The sequence below is a fragment of the Scophthalmus maximus genome, chromosome 14 (assembly GCF_022379125.1).
Source record: "Scophthalmus maximus strain ysfricsl-2021 chromosome 14, ASM2237912v1, whole genome shotgun sequence".
Classification (NCBI taxonomy): domain Eukaryota; kingdom Metazoa; phylum Chordata; class Actinopteri; order Pleuronectiformes; family Scophthalmidae; genus Scophthalmus; species Scophthalmus maximus.
The window spans coordinates 9,936,665-9,964,346 of record NC_061528.1 but is presented as its reverse complement, the minus strand read 5'-3'; the positions used below and the strand labels follow the sequence as shown (position 1 = coordinate 9,964,346).

Sequence of the window (27,682 nt, the reverse complement as noted above, 5' to 3'; positions counted from 1 at the left end):
CCTTAACTACCCATACAACATCCTATAAATAATTACAGGGAGAGGTGCAATTCATTCACACTTAAAACCATGTATTCCAAACTCACATCTCATGTTATGCATATACCTAAACTATCATTGCCACTGTGCTACCAAACTACAAATCGGAGAAGCTAGAATCTGAGAATGTTTTGGCACTATTGTGAAATGGAAAAAATTACAGTGAGGATATTTCTTCTAATTTTGAAAGCATTGACTGCCAAATCAATTAATCAGCCAATGATTTCAGCTAGGATCTGTGGTTAATAGCGATAAGATTGAACAAAATATATTTATCTAATAATGTATTTCTTATTTCCAAACGTGGCATGAAGAAAAAGGAGGGGGGGCTCCAGTTTTGAGGCATTTACCAATTTGGGGGTCTTTGTAAGTGATATTTCCGACGGGCCCTGAACGCGGAGCACTTTCCCTGTGCTAACCTCTGACAGCCTCTCATGGATCCGCTCCCTCCATTCACAAACACGGAAGCAGCATGGCGTCCAACAGCAGCAGCAGCGGCGGCTCCGACAGGCAGCGGATCGCACAGCAAAGACTGAGGATCATCGCCGGACATTTGCAGAGGCCGGCGGGCGACGACTCGGCCCTCCTGGCCGCCGAGTGCAAGGACCAGGGGAGCAAGTCGGACGCCTCCAGCGAGGAGAAGACGGTGCCCCGGAGAAGGTACAGGGCTGTGAGGGAGGGAGCGGTGGGCGAGAGTCGCTTCCTCTGTCCCTGTAGCCAGTTATCAAGTCAGAGAGCAGTTGACTGTACCCACAAGACAGGAGCAGCGGGGGGACACACACGGACACCCCGGAGTTCTCTCGCCCCTCTGTTGGTGTAAACCACGCAGGGAGACGTGGCTGCAGCAGGTTCAGTTAGCCTGCTAGCTAATGGGGACAGAGTAGCTATTCATTTGCTCCGGAGTGGGTGCGGCTGGGGGGTTACCCTCTGTTTGACGTTGGTTTGGTCGACTTTCTCCAAGTTAAGTTTGAGCCGTAGCTCTTCTCTGGTCTCCGGTCTCTGCGGCGAACAACTGGCCGTTTTATTTGTATCGGCGACGACTTTAAAAGTTAACCAGGGGTGTTTCCGTCATTGGTTAATCGCCTAACATGTTCTGACGCGTCCAATGACAAAGTCGTTGAATCGAACTGGCGACAAGTACGAGTTGTTACAGAATACCCTGTTACTGTTACGATCGCCAACAACTGTTACCGTTCTTACTGTAGATGTTACTGTTACATACAGTTATTACTGCAGATGTTGCTGTAACGTACAGTTGTTACTGTAGATGTTCCTGTAACGCCACTGTTACATACAGTTCTTACTGGTACGTACAGCTGTTACTGTTACATAGAGTTGTTGCTGTAGATGTTACTGGAACGTTCCCTTTTGCAAACAGTTGTTACTCTAGATGTTCCTTTAACGTTACTTTTACATACAGTTGTTACTGCACATGTTACTGGTACGTACAGTTGTTTGCTTTAGATGTCACTGTAACGTTACTGTTACATACAGTTGTTACTGCAGATGTTACTGGTACGTACAGCTGTTACTGTTACATACAGTTGTTGCTGTAGATGTTACTGGAACGTTACTGTCACAAACAGTTGTTACTCTAGATGTTCCTTTAACGTTACTGTTACATACAGTTGTTACTGCAGATGTAACTGGTACGTACAGTTGTTTGCTTTAGATGTTACTGTAATGTTACTGTTACATACAGTTGTTACAGCAGTTGTTACTGCAGATGTTACTTTACATACAGTTGTTACTGCAGATGTTACTGTAACATTACTGTTACATACAGTTGTTACTGCAGATGTTACTGGTACGTACAGCTGTTACTGTTACATACAGTTGTTACTGCAGATGTTACTGGTACGTACAGTTGTTGCTGTAGATGTTACTGGAATGTTACTGTTACATAGAGCTGTTACTGCAGCTGTTACTGGTACGTACAGCTGTTACTGTTACATACAGTTGTTACTGCAGATGTTACTGTAACATTACTGTTAGATACAGTTGTTACTGCAGATGTTAATGGTACGTACAAGCCTTACTGTTACATACAGTTGTTACTGTAGATGTTACTATAACGCTACTGTAACATACAGTTGTTACTGCAGATGTTACTGGTATGTACATAGCCTTACTGTAACTGTGACTTATATCTTTGTCTTCGTGGTAACAGTTTTCATAACCCTTATTGTTAGGCACAGCTTTACTGTTACATGCAACTGTTACTGTAAGTGTTACTGTTACGCACAGGACTTAAGTGTAATCGTTACTGCTATTGTTGTCGTCCTGGTCCCATACATTTGTTACTGTGACTGTTACGTACAGCCGTTACACACACGCAATGTCTGTAGCTGTATTTTTTTATAAGCTGCACTTTGCGGTTAATTTCAACTGATGAATTGACGTGTAATTCGATATGCGAGTATGGGAATCGTTTGGAAAAGAAAGGACATGTCATTTTGTAACAACAGACAGACGAGACAGTGAATTGACTCTGTTGATGTAATTGGCCTGGACAAGTGGTGGCATGACTTTCAGTCCCTTCTGAGGAAACACTGCTGCTCTGTGCCAGTGTCTAGTTTGGAATCTTAAACAGTAGCTCTCTAGCTAAAAGTAAATTAGTTTGGGAATTTGGCCCTGTGGAAGTCATCATGTTCTGTTGTGGTCATTACAATACAGTGATGACGTGGTCATTTAGAGTTAACAGTGGGATATTTCAGGAAAACACAGTAGACTTTCAAATAGTTAAATAGTCAGTGGTTTTGTGGTGAAGTGAGACTACGCCCACACCCACTACGCCCACCTTTTCTTCAAATAAGTAGATAAATAAATAAATGAAAATCATGGTGGGCCACTGCGCTGGTGGGCTGGTGGACTTTTTTTGATTTTTTTTTTTTTAATTTTTTTTTAGCTTACTTCAAGCTGTTTGTTGGGAGAAGTATAATATATAAATAGACCTCACCACTTCCTCATTAGTGATGCCATTCTAGTTTAATTATTGAAAAACCTGATTTGCTCAGGGGCTACAGTTTCAAAAACATGTTATTTAAATGAATGACTATGCCACTGCAACCACCACTGATGCATTGACCAAGTCATGTCCACTTTTGTTTACATTAGGAGGACTTCCATTAACTTGCATGCTAATATTTTCTACAGTCCTAAATGAAATCCTACATTTCATGAAGTTTAAAAATATATTTTTTGGGTTAAAACTATTCTAAAGAGGTAGTGATTAATTGTTTTCCATTTTACTGTGAGGTATCAAGCGTTTCTGTCTGAAGAACATCATCTATATTCTACATCACTCTACGTTCTACTGGTAAATGCACACCATCATGCAATCTGAATCTATTGAGTGTTGGAATAGAATAGAATAAACTTTATTGCCATTTGCCCGTTACAAGGTAGTACAGGTACTTTGGAATTTTTCTTGTGTTACTCCCTGAGTCAACCTGGTACCTAAATATAAAAAAATAATAATCCGGTCTTCTTCAACAGCCTGATGAAATACAGCCGCTGCTGGGCCTTTTTCACTGTTGTTGCAGAGTTTTTGACCCAGCTGAGGTTGTCGGATATGTGAAAACCTAAGAACTTAAGACTGTCAACCTCAGTCCTTAGACCCTCAATTCAGACAACTAAGACCTCTATGGTGAAAAAAGTCAAGGTGCATGCAGACTGGAACAAGCAAATTTGATCAAAACAAATTCATTAAGCACCACTGTTGTTGTTGTTTTTTTAAATCAGAACCTCTCTAATGGCCTGAACATGTCACTCGGTAACGGTAGTCTGTACTCTCTGACCTTGCCACGCATTTGCCCCATTTATTGATTCATTTTGCGTCGGTATGTTCTGTACCTTTGACAGCGTATCAGTGGCGGCGAGGATTCATTAAAGTATGACTCTGTTTGTCACTCTCATTTCTGTTCCCACTCTGAATTTATTGGAAACTCCATCTTGTCAGGTATTAATCTCAATTATGGCTTTTACTCTACTGTGTTAGCATCCCATCCCTAGCGGCGCATGAGTTATGGTCCCTCTGAGTGGTGGTCGAGCTGTCTCTCTGCAGCGAGCAGTCCAAGCACAGCACACATGCTCTGTATTGTGTTACAGCACAGACAGCGTAGCTTCATCTGTGCTTGTGCAGCTGGTGATTGTAGAGTAATATCCCTCAACAGTAATTTAGCATAGTAGCACTTGTTTGAGAAATTCCACATCTTTGAATAGTAAGCTCAGCCATTTTGGGGGATCACCTTTAGTAGCAACTGGCTGCATACCAACGTGGTTGTTGCTTTGAAAGCAAAGACCTGGTGCTTGTGTGCTATTTAAGTGGATTTCTGTGCTAAAGGATTAGCTGAAGTGTCTTAGACATGCTGGGACCTAATCATAAACACTGAGCAGTATTTTAAGTAGCTCTGGCTCAGGGTGCCTGACAGGTGTCATAAATGTGAAATATTCTAGTGTGTTAAATGGGAAACGGCTAACGGCACAGGCAGAGGCTGTAGCTTCCTCTGTTGATTGATACGCTGTTTGAATGTGTCCCTTCTGCTTCTCCCAACGCCCTGCCAACATTCTTGTTTGTTTGTGAGCCTGTCCGCAGATTGTTGTGTAGTCGTATTGGGCACCCAGGGAATATTCTAGTAGGTGAACCTGCCTTCTGCCTTACATACTATACATTTGACAACTGATAGGCAGCTCAGCTCAGATGAAACAAAAGGTTGTGAATGACATGAGGAATGTTTTGACATTTGGGGGTTGTTCCTATATCAGCATGAAGTATCAGAATACCAGGAAGGACTGTCCAGTTTATGTCGAGATTGCTGCTAACAGCCCAGAGGGACTATGACTCCGGTGCAAATTAAGAATTAACCAGGTCACCTCCCCAAGGAATAATATTCACATATGTTTTCTGTAATTACCTCTCATGATATTTCATGTCATGTCTTAACTTTAATGTAAGCCATGTGCTTTCTCAACTAAACCTGTGCCAATATTTACCTTTCCACAGGCAGGAGATTATGAAATGGAATGGCTGGGGATATAGCGATTCAAGATTCCTCTTCAACAAGAAAGGTCAAGCAGAATTTACTGGCAAAAGGTACAGTATAATGTAACACCACACTCTACATTTCATGCTTAACTGCTGATGATTTAGAGAAATCAGTCAGTAACAGCCTCTAATTTTGCCTCAGCACAGCCCTCGCATCGAGCTCCAGCATTCATACTTGCTGTGTGACTTGAGTCTGGAGTTTTGCCTTGAACATTTTGACAGCCTGTGCTGTGAACCCAGCTTTTGAAATCGGTCGCTGACTCCTTCCTCCGCTCACAGCAATGTGGTGCTACTGCCACCTAGTGGTTGGCATTTATACTGTCAATTGTCATCTGAGAAGGTCACTGGTTGGGATTTTCAGCTTTCCAAAACTCTGTTGCTCATTAACAGGCAACTCTCCAATCTGTTCCAAAAAATGGAACATATTATATTTGTTATTATTGGCGTGTCCCTTGGGAGTTTTGGGTAAGCGCGGTTATTCACTGACAGTTCGAGAAGAGATATTTAGTTTGAATGTGTGTGGGTTGTCTTGAAACTCATGGAATGTAACACAGAATAGCTCTTTCTGCACCTTTATCCCTTTCTCTTGTGACAAGAACAGTAGTAGGGATGGGTCTCAATATTTTAATCATGACATACGACTTTGGTAGAGACAGCCTTTCCTGTCAAAATTGTAAACACAGAGAACTGGCACAGGGTACATGAGGATGTATTTTGAGTAATGAGCGGAGCTGAACAGGATGTTGCACAGCAAATGGTTTCCTCCTGTTCGAGCAGTTGCCACAAACTGCTCCGCTCCCCCTCTAACTGAAAAGCTACCTAGTACAGTAACTGAGACCGAGGCGCAGTTGAATGAATGTCAAAGATGGTGTTCTCCTCCTCTGCGCTCACTGTGACAGAGGCTTTTTCATTCTTGAGTGTGTTTCACGGTCTCTTGGACAAAGGCACACCACAGTCCCCTGATAGGCTGGCCCAGGCTGTGCCAGTAGCTCAATTATGCAAGGGATGGCGAGAGCAGTCACGTGGACAGCACTGTCACTATCGGTCTGTTTGCCTAATAACCTCACTCAAACCTCACACTCTATTCTTATTAGACACGGGTGTGGTTTTCCAAGTGAATGAGACCAGTGAAGCAATAAAATATTGTCAGTTCAGGATTCTGACTTCCACTGCCAGAAATCACAATTATTTTTAAAATTGGTTATCTACACTAATTGTCTTTCTTTATACAATCCAGGTATAAACTAAGTGGTATGATCATTCCTGGCCTGAAAGAGTGGTTTGAAGGCACGTTTGGAGCTAATCTGCAGCACAAATCTCCCGCAACAGTGAGTACATTTTGTGTTTATTTGTCCTGTCGTCAGTGGACGGTAAAGAAGAGCACTCGTTCATAGTTCAACATCACAATGGCTTCTTTTGTTTCAGCCCATTCTGAATAGCAGTGCTGTACGGCCTCCCACTCTTAATGAGGCCTTCGTTGAGGAACTGAAATCCACAGGTGTTCCTTTCTCTCACGATGCAGAGGACCGAGTGTTTCGCGCTTACGGTAATTCACATACAAATTGTAACCCTTTTGTTGTTTGTAAACCGCATCCTGTGTTACTCTGGATTTTTAATTCCGCAATATTTGCATTTATTTGTGGTGAACATGCAATACAGATTCTGTGAACCTTTCTATCTCATCCCTCTATTTTCCCTTAGGCCATTGCGTACACGAGATCTTTGCCCTCCGAGAAGGGAGAATTGGTCGTGTTCCAGACCTGGTGGTATGGCCAAGTGAGTTCAGAGCTGTATCATCTGTGGTTTATTTTATTTTTTTTGTCTGTTTTTCTCCTCCCACGTAGCATCACTGGTCCCCCTACTGGCTTAGGTGATTTAAAGGGTTAATCTCTGCAGAGGTAGGGAAGATATTAATATGTATGAGTGAAAGCTTAATAAGAAGTGTCAGGGGGAGGACGGTTGACACCCTATACTCCTCAGTCTGGTCCCTGCACAGTAAACCCATGAATAATGATGCTGAGATTGGTTTTCTCTTGTTATGGCTGGCACTATTTTATCATGCAAATGAGTGTTGACTAATGGTTGAGACTTGATTAGCATCCTCCCAAATCACCAAACAACTGTAGGCATTGTTTCAACCGCTACGGCACCAAATTTTAATATTTCTGACCTCTCAAATATACTCTCATTTACTGTCTCTCTGATAGATATTTGACCTATAATTTACATTCCCCAATAGTCCCTCCAAGTCAAGCTGTGTATTTTAAGTGGAGGTTTAGCTTGTTGAACTTTAATCCGTGGGCCAAAGCTGTGTGTTTAATTGGATGGCAAAATGTATTAGAACATAGGCATTTCTCACTGCCTCCAAAAGCACTTGAGGCCAGTCAAGCACATCCATGTAGGTGGGTATTGCTACTCTTCCCACTCACTCACAACTCCACTGTGAATGGACGTGGGCTTCGTGATTGGCTAAGACGTGCTTGTATTGATCCAGCACATCTACCCCCAGAGAGCGTAGCTTCATGCAGTCTGACTCCGCCGGAGGAAAGCCCCGGGCAAATCACAACCATCAGGCAAATCAAACCGCACCCTGCCTCTCTGCTATTCCCCCTGTTCTAACGGCTCAGGGCCATATACGTTTGTTTATTGTCTTGTATACATGTAGTGTTTTGTGTCATCTTTTATTTCCTTAACGTTGTGTCTACTCTTTACTATTATGAGCACACCTAATTTATGAATACAAGGAAAATAAATGGAAACATTTCTGTTCTAATTTTTCTAAATGATATTCCGTGTCTTTGCAGACTGCCACAATGATGTAGTGAAAATTGTGGAACTTGCTTGCAAACATAATGTTTGTTTGATACCATATGGAGGTGAGTCGTGACATTTAAGGTTCTAATCAGCATAATGACCTATCATGAATAGGAGACTACATATGCATTTAAATTTGATATTCAATCCCATCATATGCATGTGAAATTATTTTTCTGTTAATGACACCGCATAATATTTGAATGAACTGGGCAAATAATGCTCTGATGTGTCTTATCACTCACTCCTGTTTATAATATACACTATGGCAAAAGAGCAAAAATTAATCTCACATGGTATTAGAGGAGTTTGGGAACCGGTTCACTAGATTGATATAATCAACAAATCCTTCGGTTGATCTGTTTGCACAGTGCTAACTGTGCTTTTTATTACTCAATGCTACAGGCACATTTCAGTATGTGTGCAGGAAGTATTTAGGTTTGGTACCCAGCCATAGATTTATGAAAATATCTGCTGCCAGAACTTGTGCATAACATAGAAGGTAACGCGGTGTGTGTGGGTGTGTGTGTGCTTGGGGGGGTAATGTATACAATATATTGTATGTGTGTTTGTGTGAATAACTTGAAACCATGAAACTGTCCAATTTATTCAAATGGTCCATATGAAGGCATCTCAACCGTAATTCCCGTGTTTTTCTTTACCAGGAGGGACTAGTGTCTCTAGCGCTCTAGAGTGCCCCTCTGAGGAAACTCGCTCCATCGTTTCTCTGGATACCTCACAGATGGTACGTTAGCGATTGTGTCTGTATATTTCACAAGAAATTATCTTTTCTCATGACGAGAGAAATCAAATGCAGTCTGATACAGTTTTATAAATACTACCACAGGGACATTTAGTTTTTTGGGGTTTTCCATGGATATAAATGGAGGGTGACAAAATATCAAAAATATGCCCATATGCCATTAATGTGATGTTACATTACAGCAACAACCAGAAACCTCAATGTTTATTATATTGTAGCGTTAATTGAACATGAAGGCCATGAATTGAGAGGGATTTTTTGCTGTAACTGACAAAAACATGCACATTTAAACATGTAAATTATTTCTGAATATCTTTCTGTACATTAGTAACACTCCTGCATTATTCATTTTGATTTGGAGTGTATATATAGCGTGCAGTTGAGGCCCAATTATGATTATTTGGCGTTAGTCATTAATCTTACGGGAATACCAATGCCTTCCGCATGAATATGATAATGTTTCATTGGTTTTAACACAAAATGGTGAATATTGTCACGAGTACAGTACAGCCCTTTGATCCAGGCGCACATAGAGATGATATATAAGCTGTCTGGATGCTGCTAGCCAACCAGTCATTGGGTTTGGAGCCACAGACACCAGTGACCAGTGTTCTGTGTCAGGGGTCAGAGGTGAGGTGGCTCCAGTGGAAGCACATGAAAGGACCAGTATGGTAGGAACATAAAGTTTATTACCTCTGGAGAGTAATTGATGGCAGGTGTGAAATGACCTCCTGCAGGTAGGGGTAGGCCAAGTGCCCAACGGCCCAAATAAGTGGCATATATAGAATTAGATGTTAAATTGAGTTTAACCTTGAGGAGACCGACTCTTTTCTCTGTCCCCTGGCCCCTCTGCACACATTTATCCTCAGACATGTGACCGTCAGACTAGAAGGACAAACTAGAGTGAAACTTTCTGTATTGTAAGCAAACTGCCAAGGGACTGTCTCCACAAACTGCTGAGGCCAGTGTTTATGTCTGAGATATTTTAAGTCAACATGTAATGTAGGCTGGTTTAGAGTTCAGATGACGGACATGGTGATATACAACATTTTTAAACAGATCCTTTAGCCTACATCCTTCTAATGGTGTGGGTTTCAATTAAACAAATGGAAAAAACAACATTATAGAATGTTTGTAATAGGGAAGTTTATGATCTCACTCATGTTGTTTTTTTTGTTTTTCTTTAACTGCAGAACCGCATTCTGTGGATTGATGAGAAAAACTTAACAGCCCATGTGGAAGCTGGCATCGTCGGTCAGGATCTGGAGAGATTAGTAAGTACTGCTTATATATATTCATATTCATCACTTAGAGAGCTTGCATTGCTGGAAAGTGTGCCAACAGTCAAGCCGTGTGACCATTCAACACGCAGGTTGTCCATGCTCAGTCACCTTGGTACTCTTGCTCAGAGGATCTAACAGAGCTTAGGAAGGAGTTAGAGACGGGAGCCGAGTGCTGAAGGGGAGAAATTAGAAAGCGAGGCTGTGGTCATGAGCAGATGGCACCATCAAGCTAATTCAGAAAAATGGAGAAGGAGCGAGCGTTTGATGTCGAGGAATGCGTGAGCTGCATCTAAAGCAGACCCACCTCTGCATTTAGACTGGGCCATTTCGATGGAGCAGATGGGTCTGCATTCTAAACTGCCTTCCAGGGGAGTGATGTGATAAAACAAGGCCTGATTTTACCCCCATATTGTGCTTCTGGTTGGTGGTGTTGTACTTTAAGGTCCATATTATTATTATTATTATTATTATTATTATTATTATTATTATTATTATTATAATTATTATGACCACTATTAAATGCTCTGTCTACAAAAGCAATCTTCTGGGGGCTGGACTGCCTTGAGGAGAATGCGTGGGTTCTTGATGACCCCTGAGGAATATTTGTAGTTTTATTTGTATGAATAAAAAAGGCTTAAACGTGTCCCCTGGAAGTCTGCAGCCATCATTTTCCACATGACATCAGTGCTCCAGTCAAGCGGTGGAATCCGACACTGCCCCCGCTGATATCTCTTCTTGGTCTTTTCATGCTCTTTCCACATGGTTTATTTTCGGCTACTGTAAAAATCTGCGATGCCATAAAATCTAGGTTTTAGCATTGTAGCGTAACAGAAGCAGTGAGATTTATCAGCAGAGTTGCAATATTTTTTTTTTCTCCTTTGCTCTGCTCTTTCTTTTTGGTTGTTTTTAGAATGTACTTGTGGGTTTACAATGGGATTGTTTTCCAAACATTTCAGGCTAATTTTTGTTGCAAGAAGAAAAACACTTTTCTTTCTTTTTTTCACAGCTTAATGAGAGTGGCTACTGTACAGGGCACGAGCCTGACTCCATGGAGTTCAGCTCCCTGGGGGGCTGGGTCGCCACCAGAGCATCCGGCATGAAGAAAAACATCTATGGCAACATAGAGGACCTGGTAAGTTAGTAAGCCCCTTTACATTTTACCTTCCTGTTCATGTTTGTTCCAAAGAAAAAGCAAGGAAGAGCTTAGAAAGGAAATAATTAGAAAGGAAATTATTAGCAAACGTTTTTCTGACTTTACCCTCACCTCTATAATGAAGTGGTTACTGGTTGCGAAGTACGCGTGGCACAAATGGCAGTATCCAAATTATTTCAATATTTGTAGAAATAATGCTACTGTTGCATATTTTTGTTTCTAAAAAGTGTTTGTTGTGTTGCCGTTTTCTGACTGAATAGGTCGTCCACATAAAGATGGTGACCCCTCGAGGTGTAATTGAAAAGAGTTGTCAGGGCCCACGCATGTCCACGGGGCCAGACGTCCACCACTTCATCCTGGGCTCAGAAGGTATGCTACCATTCTCATGTGATTTCAGTTTACCAGGGCATGTTTGGGCACGTGCTTCAGGTTGTGTGTTAATGCGAGCCTGTAAAATCTTTGTGATAACACAGTAACATCAGGACAGCTCTCATGCTATGGGCCTCTTACACATTAACCAGCTTTCGTGAAGAAGTGATCCTGCAGGGTGTTAGTTAGAAACCAGCCAGTGTCCTCCCCACCCCATCTGCACTGCCCTGTCCTTGTGAACGCCCACAGAGAATACTGCCATATGCCAGGTTCCCCCTGCATAATGAAGAGGTTCAGAGACTCTTGGCAGCGTTATGTTAAACAGCTGTGGATACAAACTTTATATTCGCCCTACAAAGCTCAGCAATCTGCTCCCTGACTGGGCTTGGATCGCAGCAGAAGTCTCCATTTGTATTCATTAGAAATTGTTTCACTACCATGCGAACACGAGTATAAAATCAAAACCATGTGGTTTAAAGAATTTTATCTTTATTTATTTATGGCTCCATTACCAGTTACACCTTTGCATGAATTAAAAAGTTGCATCATGACTCTTGTGGGTAACGCCGAATTATACAGTATAAGCCCCTCTGTGATAGTCGACCTCGACCTGTCTCAACTGGTCACAATCAGGCCTCCTGTTTTGGCTGACGTTCATCATGTTTGGAATATTTTATGTTAAGTCAGCCAGATGTATTTCTTGTTTAGACTAGGTCAGGACACAGTTAATGATCTCATGAATATAATTTTTTATGCCTGAAAAATCTTTGCCGTTAATTGTAAGCACATGCAAGTTTGTGGGGTTTATATAGTTCCTATAGTTTCCTTTAATCTTACTTCTCCTAAATGAAAATTTGAAGGACAGTGAACACAGTACTGGGCATTAGGGTTGTTGTCCACACTTCCCCTGATGTTAAACTTATGTCCCTCTTGACTTCTCAGAACTAAAATTCAAGGGGAACTTCCTCACGTACATTTATACAGACTTTTTGACAGTCTCTAAATCATGTTAAAATCTAATTATAGTCTGTGAGGCAGAGTGTGTTAAAATCATTTGCCTCTCAGCTCAGCTGTAAAAGTCACATCAAATGAGTTTGCTTTTTCCAAAATAGCTGCAGTAATGTTTAAATACTTAAATACACATCAGGTCATTAAAGTAAAAACTGAAATCCTAAAATTTTAAGAGACATGATTTTGAGTGTTTAATCTATACAAAACCTTTACTATGCCTCTAAAAAGTGAGCTTTGAGAGTGAACAGAATATGCAAACTCAACATACATTCAGCGATGTGGTTGTGCAATTGAAGCTCATGACAGCAGGCTGGATCTCTCAAAAAGTCTAGTTTATTAATTATCACTAATAATAATAGTAATAATAGCTTCATATTGCAGCATAAGAGAAAAAAAGAGTATAACATCTGAAGGGGATTTTGCTGCTGGGGATTGGTGCACCAGTAGAGATGAGACAGGACCATATGTCTCTTAGAGAACATGTTCCTTTGGGAGGCCTAACACTGGAGCAAAGAGGTCGTAATAGTGCTCAGTTTCATTAAAATTATTTATCACCTCACCCCAGAAATCCCATCCTGCAGTGTGACAGTAGGCCAAAACAACAACAACAACTAAGCACCACATTAAAACCCTCAAATATGCTCTGCATGTTAAGTGGAACACAGTAATTTCATCAGAAATTACTCTGAAACCTCAAGTTTCTCATTCAACGCACAACAACCGGGTCTCTCTATCTCTCTGACCATAAAGTAGCCGGAACGCGCAGCATTTTCTTCCCCCTTGCTGCAATCAGTGTAAAGGATGATTAGAATAATCAATGATAATCCCTTTGTCCTTTATGCTCCTCTCAACTGTGGCGGATGTGAAGCCAACCAGCCAACTCATGCACAGAGTCAGATATTTCATTCTAAAGTGGTGGCCTCACAAGGGGTCAACATCGTCTCCACAGCCCTTTTTCCGTCAATAATATTTGATATCAATACAAAACAAACTTGGAAAATCGTAAATAGTTCCTCCTTAAATATTAATCCTGTGAGATGAGTTTGGTTTAATAGCTTCAATCATGGCTAAAATGGCTTAAGTTACACTGCAGCATTTCTTTCCTACGTCCCAGGGAGAGTGTTTTTCTGACCTTGCTGTCCTTACTACCTCCCTTTACCTCCCCCTCTTTTTCTCTCTCTCTCCTTTTTTCACTGGCTCCTCCTACTATCAGGAGGGTTGAGCCTTTCTTGCCTGACGTCTAATTAAATCACTTGTTTTCCAATGGACCACTAGGGAGCAGCATGTAGCATGTAGTCGTGTCACATTTGAGGGCACGTAAACAGTCAGAACAGGCTGAGGAAGCCTCCTGATGGACCTGCTATGTTCAGAGCGGTTACACCTACAAACGGATATTGTCTGTGTGAGCGCAAATATATTCAGAGCAGGCTTTTTTTTTCACCGTTGAAATTCACTGTCCCTAAAATGAATTTCGCCTGTTGATTTATTATTTTAATTGATGAATCCTTGAGCCAATTAAATGTTCTAAAAAAAATGCAAATCCTAATAATTCAGAAGCTAAAAGCATTATCAATGTATAATGTATTGATGTGCATATATGAATTCTTTTAACAATTAAGGATCAAAATTTCAGGACATTTCATTTTTGTTTATCAGCAAATGTGTCCAGCACCACTTGAAATTAATTTTAATACATATAATAAAACATTTTTTAACGATACATTTATTTCATAGTCAAACAAAGGGGAAAATGGGTTGAATGAAATGACATATTGTCTGTATTTAGTTATATCTCATTAGGATGAAAGTCTGACTAGAATTCTTGCTGTGGAGATTTGCTTTGGCAGATTTTTTTTTTTTTTACCATTTTAGTATGTGAAACATTATCCAAATTAATAACCGTAGAAACTCATATCTTTTCTATGTGGCTTTCATGTCCTCTTTTGCCGAGTTTGCATCAGATTTGACAGTGGTTTCTATTTTTCTCGTGTTATTTTAATCCACTTCTTGTGGTGAAAAGAGGTATATCTTATTTATTAAATAAATTATTTAAGTAAACAGTCTTGAATCCGTCCATTAAGACGGAAAATCTGTCAACATAGTGTCACAGCATATGCAACTGTGGGTGCTGGAAAATTCATTTCAACACAGCATCTCCTTTTTTGGTTGATAGTAAATAATATTAATGCTGCAGGCTTAGGGGATGGCACTCCCTAGCTACACTTTACTCTGACCATCAATACTTGTACAAGTAGAATTTATCCCAGACACATTTTCTGTGTGAAAGTAGACACTCTGGTTTTTCAGGAACACAAAATGACTCCTTCAGCAGCAGCAGCTAACAACCAACAGATTGCCAGGTCTTGAGGTCAACCACAGGTTTCCTTGTACCTGTGTGTGTGTGGTGCTGCTGTTGGCCTTGCTGCCTTTGATAGAGCACTGCTTTATTTCCTCGTGTTCTTAAGCTGATAAATCTTTGTAGTCCCCCAGTGTGTAGTAGCAAAACCAGATCTGTTAGGTGAAATGTGAGACAAAGGTCACCCCAAAAAAACCCTTGGGACATGTACGGGAGCCCTGTAAAACAGTCTTAAGTTCCGCTCTGAGAGGGGTTAGGTCATATAAATTATGGGAATTGATTTACTTCTTTTTGCGCTGCTCAAAATCTCTCACTGATTTTCCACAGGAACCCTGGGGGTGGTTACTGAGGTGACCATGAAGATTCGTCCAATGCCAGAGTATCAGAAATATGGCTCTGTGGTTTTCCCGAACTTTGAGCAGGGAGTTGCCTGTCTACGAGAGGTGGCCAAACAGGTAACACGTTGATCTATTCATTTAACATGTCGCTCTTTCTGTCCCTGTTTCAACACAAGGCTCGGAAATGTTGAGTGTGTTAAAGGTTTGCCCAAACTTCAGGAAGCACTTTTATGTCTTCATCACTTCATCTCATTCATTTATTTCAAACTGACTTGCCAAGAAAAATCTGAAAATATTTTCAACCAATTTGTTCTCTCTGTTAAGACACAACAAAACAAATCCAACATTTTTTGCAGTTATTACAGAAAAGTACCATCCTTTCAAGTACCAAGGCATCTTTTAGTGCTTTGTTGGTAGGGTCAGTATCAACCACTGTTGTCTAAAGACCCTGACACACCAAGTATTGTAGGAGCTATGATTCAAACAAACTAAACGCCCAACTTTCTTTCTTTTCAGAGGTGTGCTCCAGCATCTATACGACTCATGGATAATGAACAATTTAAGTTTGGTAAGTTTCATTAGATTATTCACATTATATCATCGCTACAGCATATTACTGCCGTCGTTATGTCTTGTATGCAAACATAACTCTCATCTAGGGCCTGCGCGCTTTGTGGTAACTCTTCAATACCTAATACAATAACCTCTTATTGGACCTGGTTTTCATTTTCTGGGGGTGTTCTTTTTTTCCCAGCCCCAACATTTAACCTCTGGCTTTGATCATAGAACTTTGGAACATGTGGCACAAAACATGCTTTTAAACAGTAGTTTAATGGTAATCATGTTTATTTAGAGTTTATTTTTGTTTCTCAAACTATATATTATTTTCCACTGTTTGGATTGGTTTCAAATTATCGTAGTGTATACCTCTGAGAGAAGAACAATGAATGGCAATGTTAAAGAATGCAATGATTTTACCTTCTGCAGAACTGAGTTGTTAAATTGATTATCAGCTACACACACACACACACACACACACACACGCACTCAGAATTGAAAGGATATTTTAAAAATGAACCCTTGCTAAAATTAAGTAGTTGTTGTTACATTGAAGTTTTATAATGTTTTTTCTTAAGGTCTAGTGGGATGCATCTGGCATAACCAGAGATCTCTGTAAAGTTCCCCAGTCTCCAGGGATCTCATTATCTCCACTATATTTCCACTTTTCACAGAGTAGGCACTTCTTCGCATTAAGTAGGGAAGATGAAGCGACCAGGTTTTTCACTAATAACTACAACTCATGGCTCTGTGATACCTTCTTGGGCTTATTAGTGGCTTGTCCTCACTTTTAATCATGTTGGCTGTTGAGTAAGGAGACTTGATGTATTCACAGGTCTTTTTCAGATTGGAACTACAAGTACAATTTAGCACTGCCAGTCTTGATATATGAGATAAAAAATGAGAATGTTGTAAGTGGCACGGTGTGTTGATATGTGGAAAAAAAAAAAAAACACTGAGGGGAGAGTTAAAAGAGAATTTGTGCACATTCTAGGTGTAATCTTCTCTCTGTGGATGTTCGGTATTTAATTAACGAGTATGATGGCTGTGAGAGACCTAAAGACCTGCAATCAAATTTTGGAATGGAAACAATTAGGACACTAAGTGATGAAGAGACTTGAGCATGGAGGGAAATAAATGAACTGTTAAGTCTCGGCGACATCACCCGTGACTTCCCCGCTGTGATTGATAACCATCCCATTGGCCCAAGCCCCTCATTTTCGCTTGTCCACAGGCGCTTTTGTGCGTCCGATCAGGAATAAATCAAAAAGTGTGGGTGAGGAAGACGGATATCGCTGTGTCAACCCCACTTCCCTTCGGAAACCCTCTGATTTATAGTCGCTGTCGCTGGCAGCCACTGGCCAGTTGTAAAGTTATTCAAATGTTACCATTTGTTTTTCCTCCTTTTGTCTGAAGCCCCAAATAAATCTGACTCACTTGCCATCTCAGTACACTGAAGGAGGCAAGCAGAGGCAGGGTATGACTAATGTGTGAAAAAATAATGTCTGTTTTTTCAAGCTCACTTCTGTGTGAATAAATGTAGCCGACTTTTATCTGATATTTTCCTCAGGTCATGCCCTGAAGCCTCAAGTGTCCTCAATTTTCACATCCTTTTTGGACGGGTTGAAAAAAATTTACATCACCAAGGTAAAGAGAAGACGTAATTAAAGTGAATATCAAAACACTTCCTTGCCACGAGTGTTGCTCATGAAAAATGAATCCAACCCTTTAATCATCAGTTCAAAGGGTTCGACCCCAACCGCTTGTGTGTGGCCACCCTGCTGTTCGAGGGAAACCGTGAGAAGGTCCTGCAGCATGAGAAGCAAGTTTATGACATTGCTGCAAAATTTGGGTAAGTAGTTGTCCTCTCGCCTTCTCCCCGTTTCGAACAATGTGTTGCAGAAAGATCACTCCTGGTCATGTAAGAGGACAGAAATGACAAAGCACCATTCAGTGGGATGTTAAACAAGATGGGGCGGCCGCTCGAGGCATTGATGTCACTTTAGTTAACCAGCCTTTAAAGTAAAAAAAAAAAAAAGGATGGAGAAGCACAGTTACACACTGCACACTTGGTCTTCCACTCTGTAGTTTGTCTCGGTGTGGATTGATGGATCACCTGTGGATGTCCTCCTGTCAGGCCAGCTTTTGTGTTAAAGTAGGTGTGGTGTGGGCGGTGATAGTGGGACACGGCTCCCCTCAGGCAGCACAGGGCGAGGGGACGCAGCCTGGAAGTGCTCCGCGCTTGTGATTGATCATGAAATGGATCGATGAGGACTTTTGGTGGAAATCAGTTACCTGTCAGCCTGAGAGGAAGGCTCTCGCTGCGCCCAGTGTATTTTAAACCCCAAACAGATGTATCATAGATGGGTTCATCCCAACACATGTTTAACCTTTGTGTCATTCAACTGGTTTTCAATGATCAATAATTCTTTTTTTATTGGTAAGGCCGTGAAGTCATAATTCAACACATTGTTCCAATGAGGTGTTCATCGTTTGAAAAGTGTTTCTTGTCCTGAACAAATAGCAGTCATTAATACATAGCTGTCAAATGAGAGAATTGATGTGTGAATGTTTGTTATTCTCTTTGTTTCTTAACACGTAGGTATGTTTTCTTTTGGTTTTGTTTTTAAAAACTTGGAAGTTGCCTGTGTTTATTTCAATGACCAAAATTTGTATGGAGATTATATTTTAAAGTCATTATCTGCAATGTAAACTCTGTCTTGTTTCTTTTACGAACCCAAGAAGCTGATTTGCATTTTCCTCTATTTTTCTTTTCAGTTCTTATTGCCATAAGATTTTCTGAGCTTAAAAGTTCTTTCTTTGCTGTAAACTACTCAGACAGCTCCTTCTTATCGCAAGAAACACAGAATTTTTTTTTTCTGGTGCAGGGCGACATAAAATCAGAATGGAAAAAATGCCATATAAAATATCAGCAAAAAAGAAAATAATATAAATGAAGTTTGCATTTAATTCTAAAAGTGGGTGATAAAGGTTGGTAAATGTGACCACTGACTTTATTGTAGTAAATTGTAACATTCACCTTGTTGAATGTAACGTAAGTCAGTGAGAAACCAGCAGTTCATTACAATGCCATTTAAAGAGGGAGACGTACCAGGGACCCTCGGTGGTCCTCACTGGACAATGTCACTGACTTCTTCCTGAGTGAAGCTGGCTGATTATGTATTACTGTTAGCCTTACTGTTTGGCTCGGTGCCCAGATTTGCAAGTAGCTGGAGCACTGCCCTGGTAATAGCCAGCAATTAAATCATAAGAAACTTGTCAGTTACATGCAGCAGCCTCTGCTTTATTGCATTATTTCTAATAAATCGTGATCACCCATCAGATCAAGTGCCAGTGATGGATTGGTGCGACTCTGTGAGGAATATTTTCTTCTGGTGTTTGGAAACAGGAAGAAGGGCAAAAATCAATATAGTGATTTTCTAATGAGCTTGCCCTGATTAGTTTGGGTGGTGGATGAAAATCTGATTACCCACTGCAGGTGATGGATGTGTGGCTGACCTGTGGCGATGTATGGAGCATAGCTTCATTGATCTGTACAATGTTGGAGTGACGGGCTCCCAGGCAGCTGTTGTGAGAGGGAGCAGTCAGAATAACAAAGCCAAAAGAAAAGAGCTGTTAAATATTAACCCTGTTATCTGCTTCCAGGGGCCTGGCAGCCGGAGAGGACAATGGTCAAAGGGGTTACATGCTGACCTTCGTCATCGCTTACCTCCGGGTGGGTCACTCCTATGGCTTTTTTTCACCATGAGCTGATGGGCAGGTGGGGTGGGCAGGCTGACACGGTGTGACAGTAGATAGGATAGTGAGCAACACAGAGAAGCTGCAGAATGTGACCTCGAGAGATCTTTGATTTGATCTGGTCACAGTGGTTGTCAGGGTGTCTAACACTGAGGTGTCTTTATCACCAGGACAGCACAGTGGCTGCAGTCACTATGACAATAGAGAGTTGTCTTTAGTCTGTTTCTATTAGAGGCCTGTCTAACAGTCACACAAACGTATGACTAGATTATTGATAGTTCTCTGCTGTGACTTTTGTTTTTATGCTATTCATACAAAAATCCCTTATGAAGTCAGTGTATAGACAGTTTAGTATCACTAATACTGTTCCAAAGTACTGTTGGGTGTGTTTACTAGCCAGCTCATGGATTTTTACAGTAAATGGGTTGTTACAGTACATGTGAATCTGTTATCCAGTTCCCTGTATAACCTCATTCAGCCTTATCAGCCTTATAATACTAATAGTGTATTCTGCACAGGACTTGGGGATGGACTATTATGTGATGGGGGAGTCCTTTGAAACCTCCGTGCCTTGGGACAGGTAAATGCACTGATTTGGTTTTTGAATTTAAATGTATGTTAACATTTTCCTCCCGCACATCCAGTCTGTGAGGACTCCCGCTCCCGTTTTCCCTCCTTTCTTCTATTTCTCTTCGCCTCTGTCTTTGACGTTCACCTTCATGCCTTTTCTCTCCTTATTAACCAGCCCTGTGTGAAGGAAGCTTTTCCTCCTCCGCGTATAAGCCCGTAATTATTGAGACACATTCACAAGCACACACTTGCCAGAGAGTGATTTGTGTATGTTCAGTGTGGGGAAGTGTTTTCACTGATTCATCTCACATTCACATGTGGCCTTATCTGCATTTTCTAAATGTTTTTCACCATCGTTTCATTTTATTTTATTTTTTACGCACACGCAACAACAAACGGGTGCACGCACACAGCCCCTTGTCGTGTAACACGCCTGATGGGAGAGACCAAGAGATCAGGCACTGAAGCGATCTTATGTGCCTGGCTCATTACCCATCCTCCTTCCCCATCCTCCACATTCCACACACGGCTGCACATGCTTAGGACTGGCGGCCATTTCCACACCACAGTGGTCATCATATTAGTCAGTCTCCACTCCTCCTCCTCTATCCTGCCCTTGTGGTCTTTTTCTAAGATGTAGTACTTACTAATTAATTTCTTTCCTTCTTTTTTTATTTTTAGACACAGATATCAGTACAAATTTCATGAACAGGTTGTGACATTACATTACTTAACTTTTTCGATCTGCTGTTTACTTTATTTGCAGGGTATTGGACATTTGCCAGAATGTGAAGGCACGCATCGTTCATGAGTGTAAAGAGAGAGGAGTGCAGTTTACACCGTTATCCACATGCAGGTACTGTAACAGTTTGAACATAAATTGAGCCTAAAGATGTTGGACCCTCACAATATTCTCACCATGTGTACTAGTGCAGATACAACTGTGTTTAAATAATAAAAACTAGGGCTGCAACTTATTTTATATCAATTCTGAATTAATCTATTGATAAATTATAACCAAATAATTTTTCCAGTTTCACAAAAGACAAAAAATGATCCTTTGGAATTGCTTATTTTTTTTCCGACCAACAGTCAAAACCCCCAAATTACTCATTTTACAATTACATACAAGTGAGAACATCCTCAAATCATCACATTTAAGTAGCAAAAAACAACCATAAAAGAAAATGGATGTTGCCTACCCGGGCCTTCCCCCGACCTCAAGTGAGTTAGCAAGAGCCACACAGACGGACAGACAGACAGACAGACGGCGAGCCGGTTGAGGAGCACCAGGCGGCTGCTCTCCGATTGAGGACAGATTAGGCCTCAGCCTGATTATGCTGCAGCCATTCATTTCCCGGCTGCAGTCTGTCACATGATTGATTTGTCCATTTAACCTCTAGAACAGTCAGCGTGCCAGGTGATGGGCCATGTCAAATGAACAAGGGCTCTGCACCCCTGCTTCTCCACGGGGAGCGAGGCCACAGAGAGAACATGCAAACTGAAGGAGCATTTTACTCCCAATAAAAAGATCCTCAGACATGTTCTGGAAGGGAAACTGAACTCGAGCTGCTTTTTTTATTTAGAAGCTGCTACATGAACTAAAATGAAGGATGATTTGTTCAAATTTTCTGTTCCACGTCAAAGTGACAGTTGAGTCATCCTGTTACCTGCGGAACAAAGATGATTCAGTAAAAGCATTTGACGGTGGTCATTTAATGTCTGATAATGTTACTGCCTCCGCCATCTGGAAACCACGTCTCTCTTTAATGTGACTTAACTGTGTTTCTCACAGGGTGACTCAGACGTACGACGCTGGTGCCTGTGTCTACTTTTACTTTGGCTTCAACTACCGGGGACTCAGTGATCCAGTGCATGTGTATGAACAAGTGGAGGTGAGTCCACAGTCCTGTCCTTCCACAGAACATCTGATTTGATGACAACGTGTCACCCCACAGAGTGAATGTCAGAATACAGCCTTATGTAATATGACAAATATGAGTGTGGTTTTATTTTGTGTTTTCCCAGCATGCAGCTAGAGAAGAAATCCTTGCCAATGGAGGAAGCTTGTCACATCACCACGGAGGTAATAAAACCAAAGAATTTCATGTTTTTTGCAAATACATAATGTGGAAAAAAATGTTCACGTTATTCACAAGAGCAACCATGAAATTGTTGACACTTTTGTAACATGACCATTTATATTTGCACATTCTCCTAAATTACAAGTTATAAAAAGAGGTTGTTTTTGAGTGGCGGCGAAGGCTTTCCCAGCTTGCTCTTCAATGGGAGTGAGCACCAATGTGCATTTGGTCAGACATCTTTCAATGGTTCAATATCACATGTACAAAATATCTTCCTGCAGCTCGGATGAATGGCTCTGACTCTGCTATTTGTTCATTTCACCAGTGACCAAATGAAACGTGAGCAGAGGAGAGGGGGTAGGGTGGGAGAAACAACTCTCTGGGCCCCATCAGAGCTAACCGAAATGGCTGCCTTATCTATATTGCCATCCGCCTCGCTGTTTTCATACATCACTTCAGGCTATTCATCACACCTGTCAAAAACAGTATGCAGTGAATCAGCTGTGATATTAAATCACAATTTTTTCTGAAGGCGGGGACAGGTTCAAAATTAAAAGATTGCTAATAAAAAGGAGGCGGCAGGCCGGGGTAAATGATGCAGCCGTTATCACCGGCTGTATACTGACCTCCAAACGGTGGCCCGGCCACCCCGAGCAGCACGGGGAGGTGACAGGGGGGAGAGGGGGGGATATTGATGCAGTTCCCGTGTGCGAGGCCCACTCTGTAATTGTGATTAATAACAGTGGGGGCTTGGTATCTGGGCGCAGACAGGCCGGTTTGTCTGCCCACAATCAGCTCTTGACAAATGGAGCTAGTTTCACTGTTTTTGTGTATCAAACAAAACAGATGTAGTCAAGGATGGTGAGGTGGGAGGGCACCGGAGGAAATATACATTTCTGTGGCCCTGTGTTTACAGTAGGTCGGCACTGTGCTGTGTGGGCGTAGGTAAGGGAATCTGGGTGTGTGGCGCACACTGGCTTTGACTCTGCAGGACAGAATACTCCGCCTCACACACCGCCATGTGTTGACTGCTTCCCATCTCAAAAATTATGGTGTGTGTGTGTATATACAGAAAGACAGATTTATCACACAAACTCACAGGCGAATCCTGTGTTATATGTGTGAGTATTCTTTGGTTCTGAAAGCCAGAACGCTGGCAGAGATGTTCTCTTTAACTAGGTCAACAAAGTCGCAGTGGTGAAGAGTTGTTGCACATCCATCACCAGGAGAGTCTTCCATCTATCAGCCCTGCATCGTGGCTTCTCAGCCAATACTCTGCCTCGGCCATATCGCAAGAACGCAGGGCCACTACCTCACCCTTGTCTGTCATTGTCCTGACCCCCATTTGTCAGGAAAATCCTACTGAGGTCGAGAGCAGCGTGTCAAGGGGGTGAAGCTCAGTCTCGGCCTCTACGGTCTCCTCTGTATTGGGGCCACCCCGGGGTGCCCGGCATATTCACCCCACCCCAGAGCTCCAATCCCTTTTAAGTCTGCCAACTGTACCTCCACAGAGGTCACTGCACTCAGGAGATAGAAAATGACCTGATTTGGTGAAGTTCCCCTCGGGGCATTTGCCCTGCACTTCCCCAGCTTTTCTTTTTCCACACAGGAGAAATATGCCACCTTACAAAAAGAACAACAACAACTGTCATTTAAAATAACTACCTGCACTTCTTTGCATGTCTCAGCTGCACAGACCAAGCATGGTGAGATTGATTGCAATAGCACGCAAAAAAAGAGAGACTGTGACAAGATAGATGTGTAAATTATCACAGTGATGGAGGCAATGATGCAGTCCCAGCACCTTCTGTTTTCTCTCCTCGGAGGAGGGAGGGGCGGAGGTGGAACAAGGGGGAAGGACTGAGGAGGAGGAGGAGGAGGAGGAGGAGGAGGAGGCGGCAGAGAGCAGGGTACTTCTTTTAGTTATTGGGTAGCAGCTGATTGGTCCCTCTGTCACCATCTGGAGGTTTGTGTGGTATGAGAGTCTCTGGTGACCCCGCTGTCTGCCCTGTTTTGTCAGGGGACGGGCCTCACGAGCCTAGTGGCTGATCCCCATCTGGGTTTCCTGGCGAGGCTCTGATAACACGGCGCTGTAACGTGTCAGGGTGGCCACCTCCCTCAACATGCCCTATTAACACTCCTCTGCTCCTGATGCAGAGGAAGGCATGTGAACGCTCTGATCGCACCACACCTTCCTATTTTCAGGCCATTCGTATCTAATCTCATGTGATTACACTGCTGGTTGGGAGTATTTACACAGCGAGCAGCACCTGTTCCAGGCTGATCTGTTCTCAAATGTATCTTTCGGAGTTTTGGAATAAAGATGTTGAGTGTTCTTTTTTTTTTTTACATTGACGATTACCCAGCTCTGAGCTGACATACTAAAAGTTTATTTTACGTAAGTCATTGTGTTTTCTTTATTCAGGTTAGTTTCTTTATTGTTGTCGTCAATGTAAAGTCCTCTGAATAATGTCCTTTGCTTTTTTCACCCACCCTAAACCTTCTGACGATGACTAGGTATTGTTTGAAATATTTCAACCTCCAGATTCTGCAGGGGTGTGTTCGTGTTGAAAGGTTGCTCACTGTGTAACTGAAACATTGCAATTTAATTCAGGTTGGCAACTAAAGCTGCCATTAACTGTTGCGTTTAAATTATTGACTTTTGCATTTCATCTTGCAGAACTTTTCACTTCATAAAATATCAGCATCTATACATGACAACTCTGGCTTAGTTTCCTCTGCTAGTTGAAAAATAAAAACATAAAAGGCTCGTAGTTTCTATTTTGCTTGAAGAGTTTGCCTCCAGTGAGGTTTCCCAGTCCTCCGCAGTCACCAGACCTCTCGCTGGCTCCGGTCTCTCCGATAAGAACCTGTCGGCTACAGACTCTGTGGAGTATGTCGGACTGGACAGCTGGGGAAGCAGTGGGCACCCTCACTAGGCTTCATGCCACACACGCTCCTCAGGTTGGGAGGGTTTGGAGGAGGGTGGGTGAGGAGCAGCTGAGAGTCGAAGTCCTGACAAGAGGACCATTGTGTTGGTGCTCCATGGTCGGCTTTGGCATCCCGTCGGCGACCAGGCCTGTGTCGGAGGGCACAGAGTGGCGTTTGAGACAAGCAAGCACAACACCCTCTCAGGTCAGCAGGAGCAGCGCGCTCGTGTGCACAATGAGACAGACACGCACACAACAACAAAAAGGTCCCGGTGACTCTAGAGGGAGGGAAGTGGAGGGGAGTGCTGGCTCCAAGAGGGAGCCGGGGACGACCCGCCACAACCGCCAGCCGGCCTCCTCCTCTGGGAACACACAGAGCCTAATGAGTTTGATAGTCTGCTGAGCTCCATAAATCATGCCATGCAAAACATTTCTCCTCTCTGAATAAAAGCATTTATCACCCTCTGTTTATTCACTCACTCTCACAAGATTGATTGGCTCCCAGCAGCCTGCTGAGCAATCAGCCGTGCCGATTCCTCTATTTCTCCCCCTTCGGTCTTCTTCCCTGAGTTTATTCATCTATTTTTTTTCTCTCTCTCTCTCCTCTGTCATTCAGTGGGGAAACTTCGGAAGGAGTGGATGAGCGAGACTGTCTCCAACGTCGGCATTGGAATGCTCAAGTCTGTCAAGGACTACGTGGACCCCAACAACATCTTTGGCAACAGGAACCTCTTCTGATCTCCCGCTCCTGTCCCATCTTTATCTCACCCTTTTCTAAAAGCATTGTGTGTGTTTTGGATTAATCAATTCTAAATTTGAATTTAAAATTGACAGAGATCTCGTGTTTTTCCATTAAAAGTGTCATTCGGTGCCATTTATCGATTCACCCAAACCTTTTGTTCTTTAGCATTGTATTGCACTTAATATGCTTCAACAATCATTGTCATTTGTGTTAAAGCTCATTATTTTGCTGTTGTGTCGTGTCCTCAGCTTTTTGGAGCTCGACACGATGCAACAAATACTAGATTCTTTGAATTTTTGCTTATGTTTGACCTTTTCCTAAATATGCTTGCCAACATGGTTCATCCTTAAATTATTTTTTTATTTTCCTCTGTGTGTGTGTGTGTGTGTGTGTGTGTGTGTGTGTGTGTGTGTGTGTGTGTGTGTGTGTGTGTGTGTGTGTGTGTGTGTGTGTGTGTGTGTGTGTGTGTGTGTGTGTGTGTGTGTGTGTGTGTGTGTGTGTGTGTGTGTGTGTGTGGCACTTCTTAGGAGTAAGTTCTAGAAGAATGCGCTTTCTATAGCTCTGTGCCTTTCTAAAGCTTCTCTCTGCCTTCCCCTTCTCCCGCTGCACTCTGCTGGTGTACAGTGAGTCCCTTTGTGAAGCGAAACAGACTTGGACATGATGTTTTCTTTGGTGTCTCCTGTTTGTCTTTTTCATTCCCTCAGGCCTTTTTATTGTACCGACCTATTGCCATAAGAGACTTTGTTAACAGTGTATGTGCGTGAACCTCTCCTGCCCACCTTTCAGCCCCACCAAAATTGAACAATCCTTAGAATTACAATATGATTACAAAGAGATTTATTCCTTGTGTGTTTTTCGATTTTGTACAAAAAATGGTTTTCCTTTCATGCTTTTGTTAGTGAGAATTAAATGTGGGGGAGAAAGCCATTGTGTCGTCTTTTTTTTTTTTTTTACTATGTCTGCTTCCGTGTCACCGCGTTTGCAGTTCAAGGCCTCTGTATCCCGGTGCTCACGTTGTACCAAAGACTCGACACATCAGATCATGGAAACATTCTGCGAACATCAGTGTGACTATGTGTGACCGCCTCCTTCACACACATTCACATCACATGCACAGCTACACTAGATTTTTTTTAAATCCACGTAATATGCAAAGTTAACCCCTCTGTTAAATGTGCTAAATCTTTCTATTAAAATCAATGACATCCATGTTTGATATGTTTAGGACGCTGTGTTGAACTGTATTGTTTCCTCAGCTCGTGAGGTAGTTGACCTGGTTAACAACCTCTTTGTTATCTGTATTGTGTAAACGTTTTTGGAACAGTTCCTGTAATGTGCTACAATTTGATACCTGACTTGTACCGTTTAACCTCTCACTTTGAAGCCAAGTTAAACTTTAATGTAAGAATCTTGCCTTTTTTTCTTTTCTATTCTTCTAATCTGTCCTCACATTTTCCTGGACCACCATGTCCTTTTATCCCCCACTATTGGGACCCACTATTTGAAATTGAACCCCCTTAATTTTCCACTTCTCTGAACAATGTAGTAACATCCATGTGCATTTTGTCCACGCTGTTTGTGCAACCAATTGAATAAAATTTAATTAAAACATACTCATTATTGATTTTTCCTTGAGCATATGAACAGCACAGTGAAGAGAGAAGAGACCATCCCCCCCAAACACCTTTTTTCTCTCATAGATTATTTCCTATTCAGCTCTTCGACAGTGGCCTTTATTTATGTTGTCGGTCAGTGCTGGGAGGGTCAACTAGATCCTGAGAGCTGGTCTTTATTTGCGCTTCCCCTCCAGTTGCTCAACGCTGAGCTCAAGGTAATCCAGCACAAGAGGAGTTTAACACAGCCTGT

General features: G+C 42.0%; 1 protein-coding gene across 2 annotated transcripts; it reads left to right on the top strand.

Annotated features, from left to right (window-relative positions):
- The first annotated feature begins 437 nt into the window (after positions 1-437).
- On the top strand, positions 438-27,429 carry agps (alkylglycerone phosphate synthase). Of its 2 annotated transcripts, none has more exons than XM_035604038.2 (20): positions 438-699; positions 5,045-5,134; positions 6,324-6,414; positions 6,512-6,632; positions 6,788-6,862; positions 7,891-7,962; positions 8,566-8,645; positions 9,857-9,937; positions 10,953-11,078; positions 11,360-11,468; positions 15,163-15,290; positions 15,690-15,741; positions 17,302-17,378; positions 17,471-17,583; positions 19,398-19,467; positions 20,009-20,070; positions 20,827-20,916; positions 21,856-21,955; positions 22,089-22,146; positions 25,691-27,429. In XM_035604038.2, the coding sequence occupies exons 1-20, from the start codon at positions 512-514 to the stop codon at positions 25,810-25,812; spliced, it is 1,905 nt and encodes a 634-aa protein (XP_035459931.1). In that variant the 5' UTR covers positions 438-511; the 3' UTR covers positions 25,813-27,429. The 2 variants fall into 2 exon arrangements, with proteins under 2 accessions (XP_035459931.1, XP_035459932.1); XM_035604039.2 differs by lacking the exon at positions 438-699 and adding an exon at positions 821-1,000.
- Positions 27,430-27,682: the final 253 nt, after the last annotated feature.

Excerpts from the sequence above, each read along its gene's own strand:
- agps (XM_035604038.2), top strand. The coding sequence starts at position 512 with ATGGCGTCCAACAGCAGCAGCAGCGGCGGCTCCGACAGGCAGCGGATC. Across the intron at positions 5,135-6,323 it reads GCAGAATTTACTGGCAAAAG|GTATAAACTAAGTGGTATGA; the intron begins GTACAGTATAAT and ends TATACAATCCAG. Across the intron at positions 8,646-9,856 it reads CTCTGGATACCTCACAGATG|AACCGCATTCTGTGGATTGA; the intron begins GTACGTTAGCGA and ends CTTTAACTGCAG.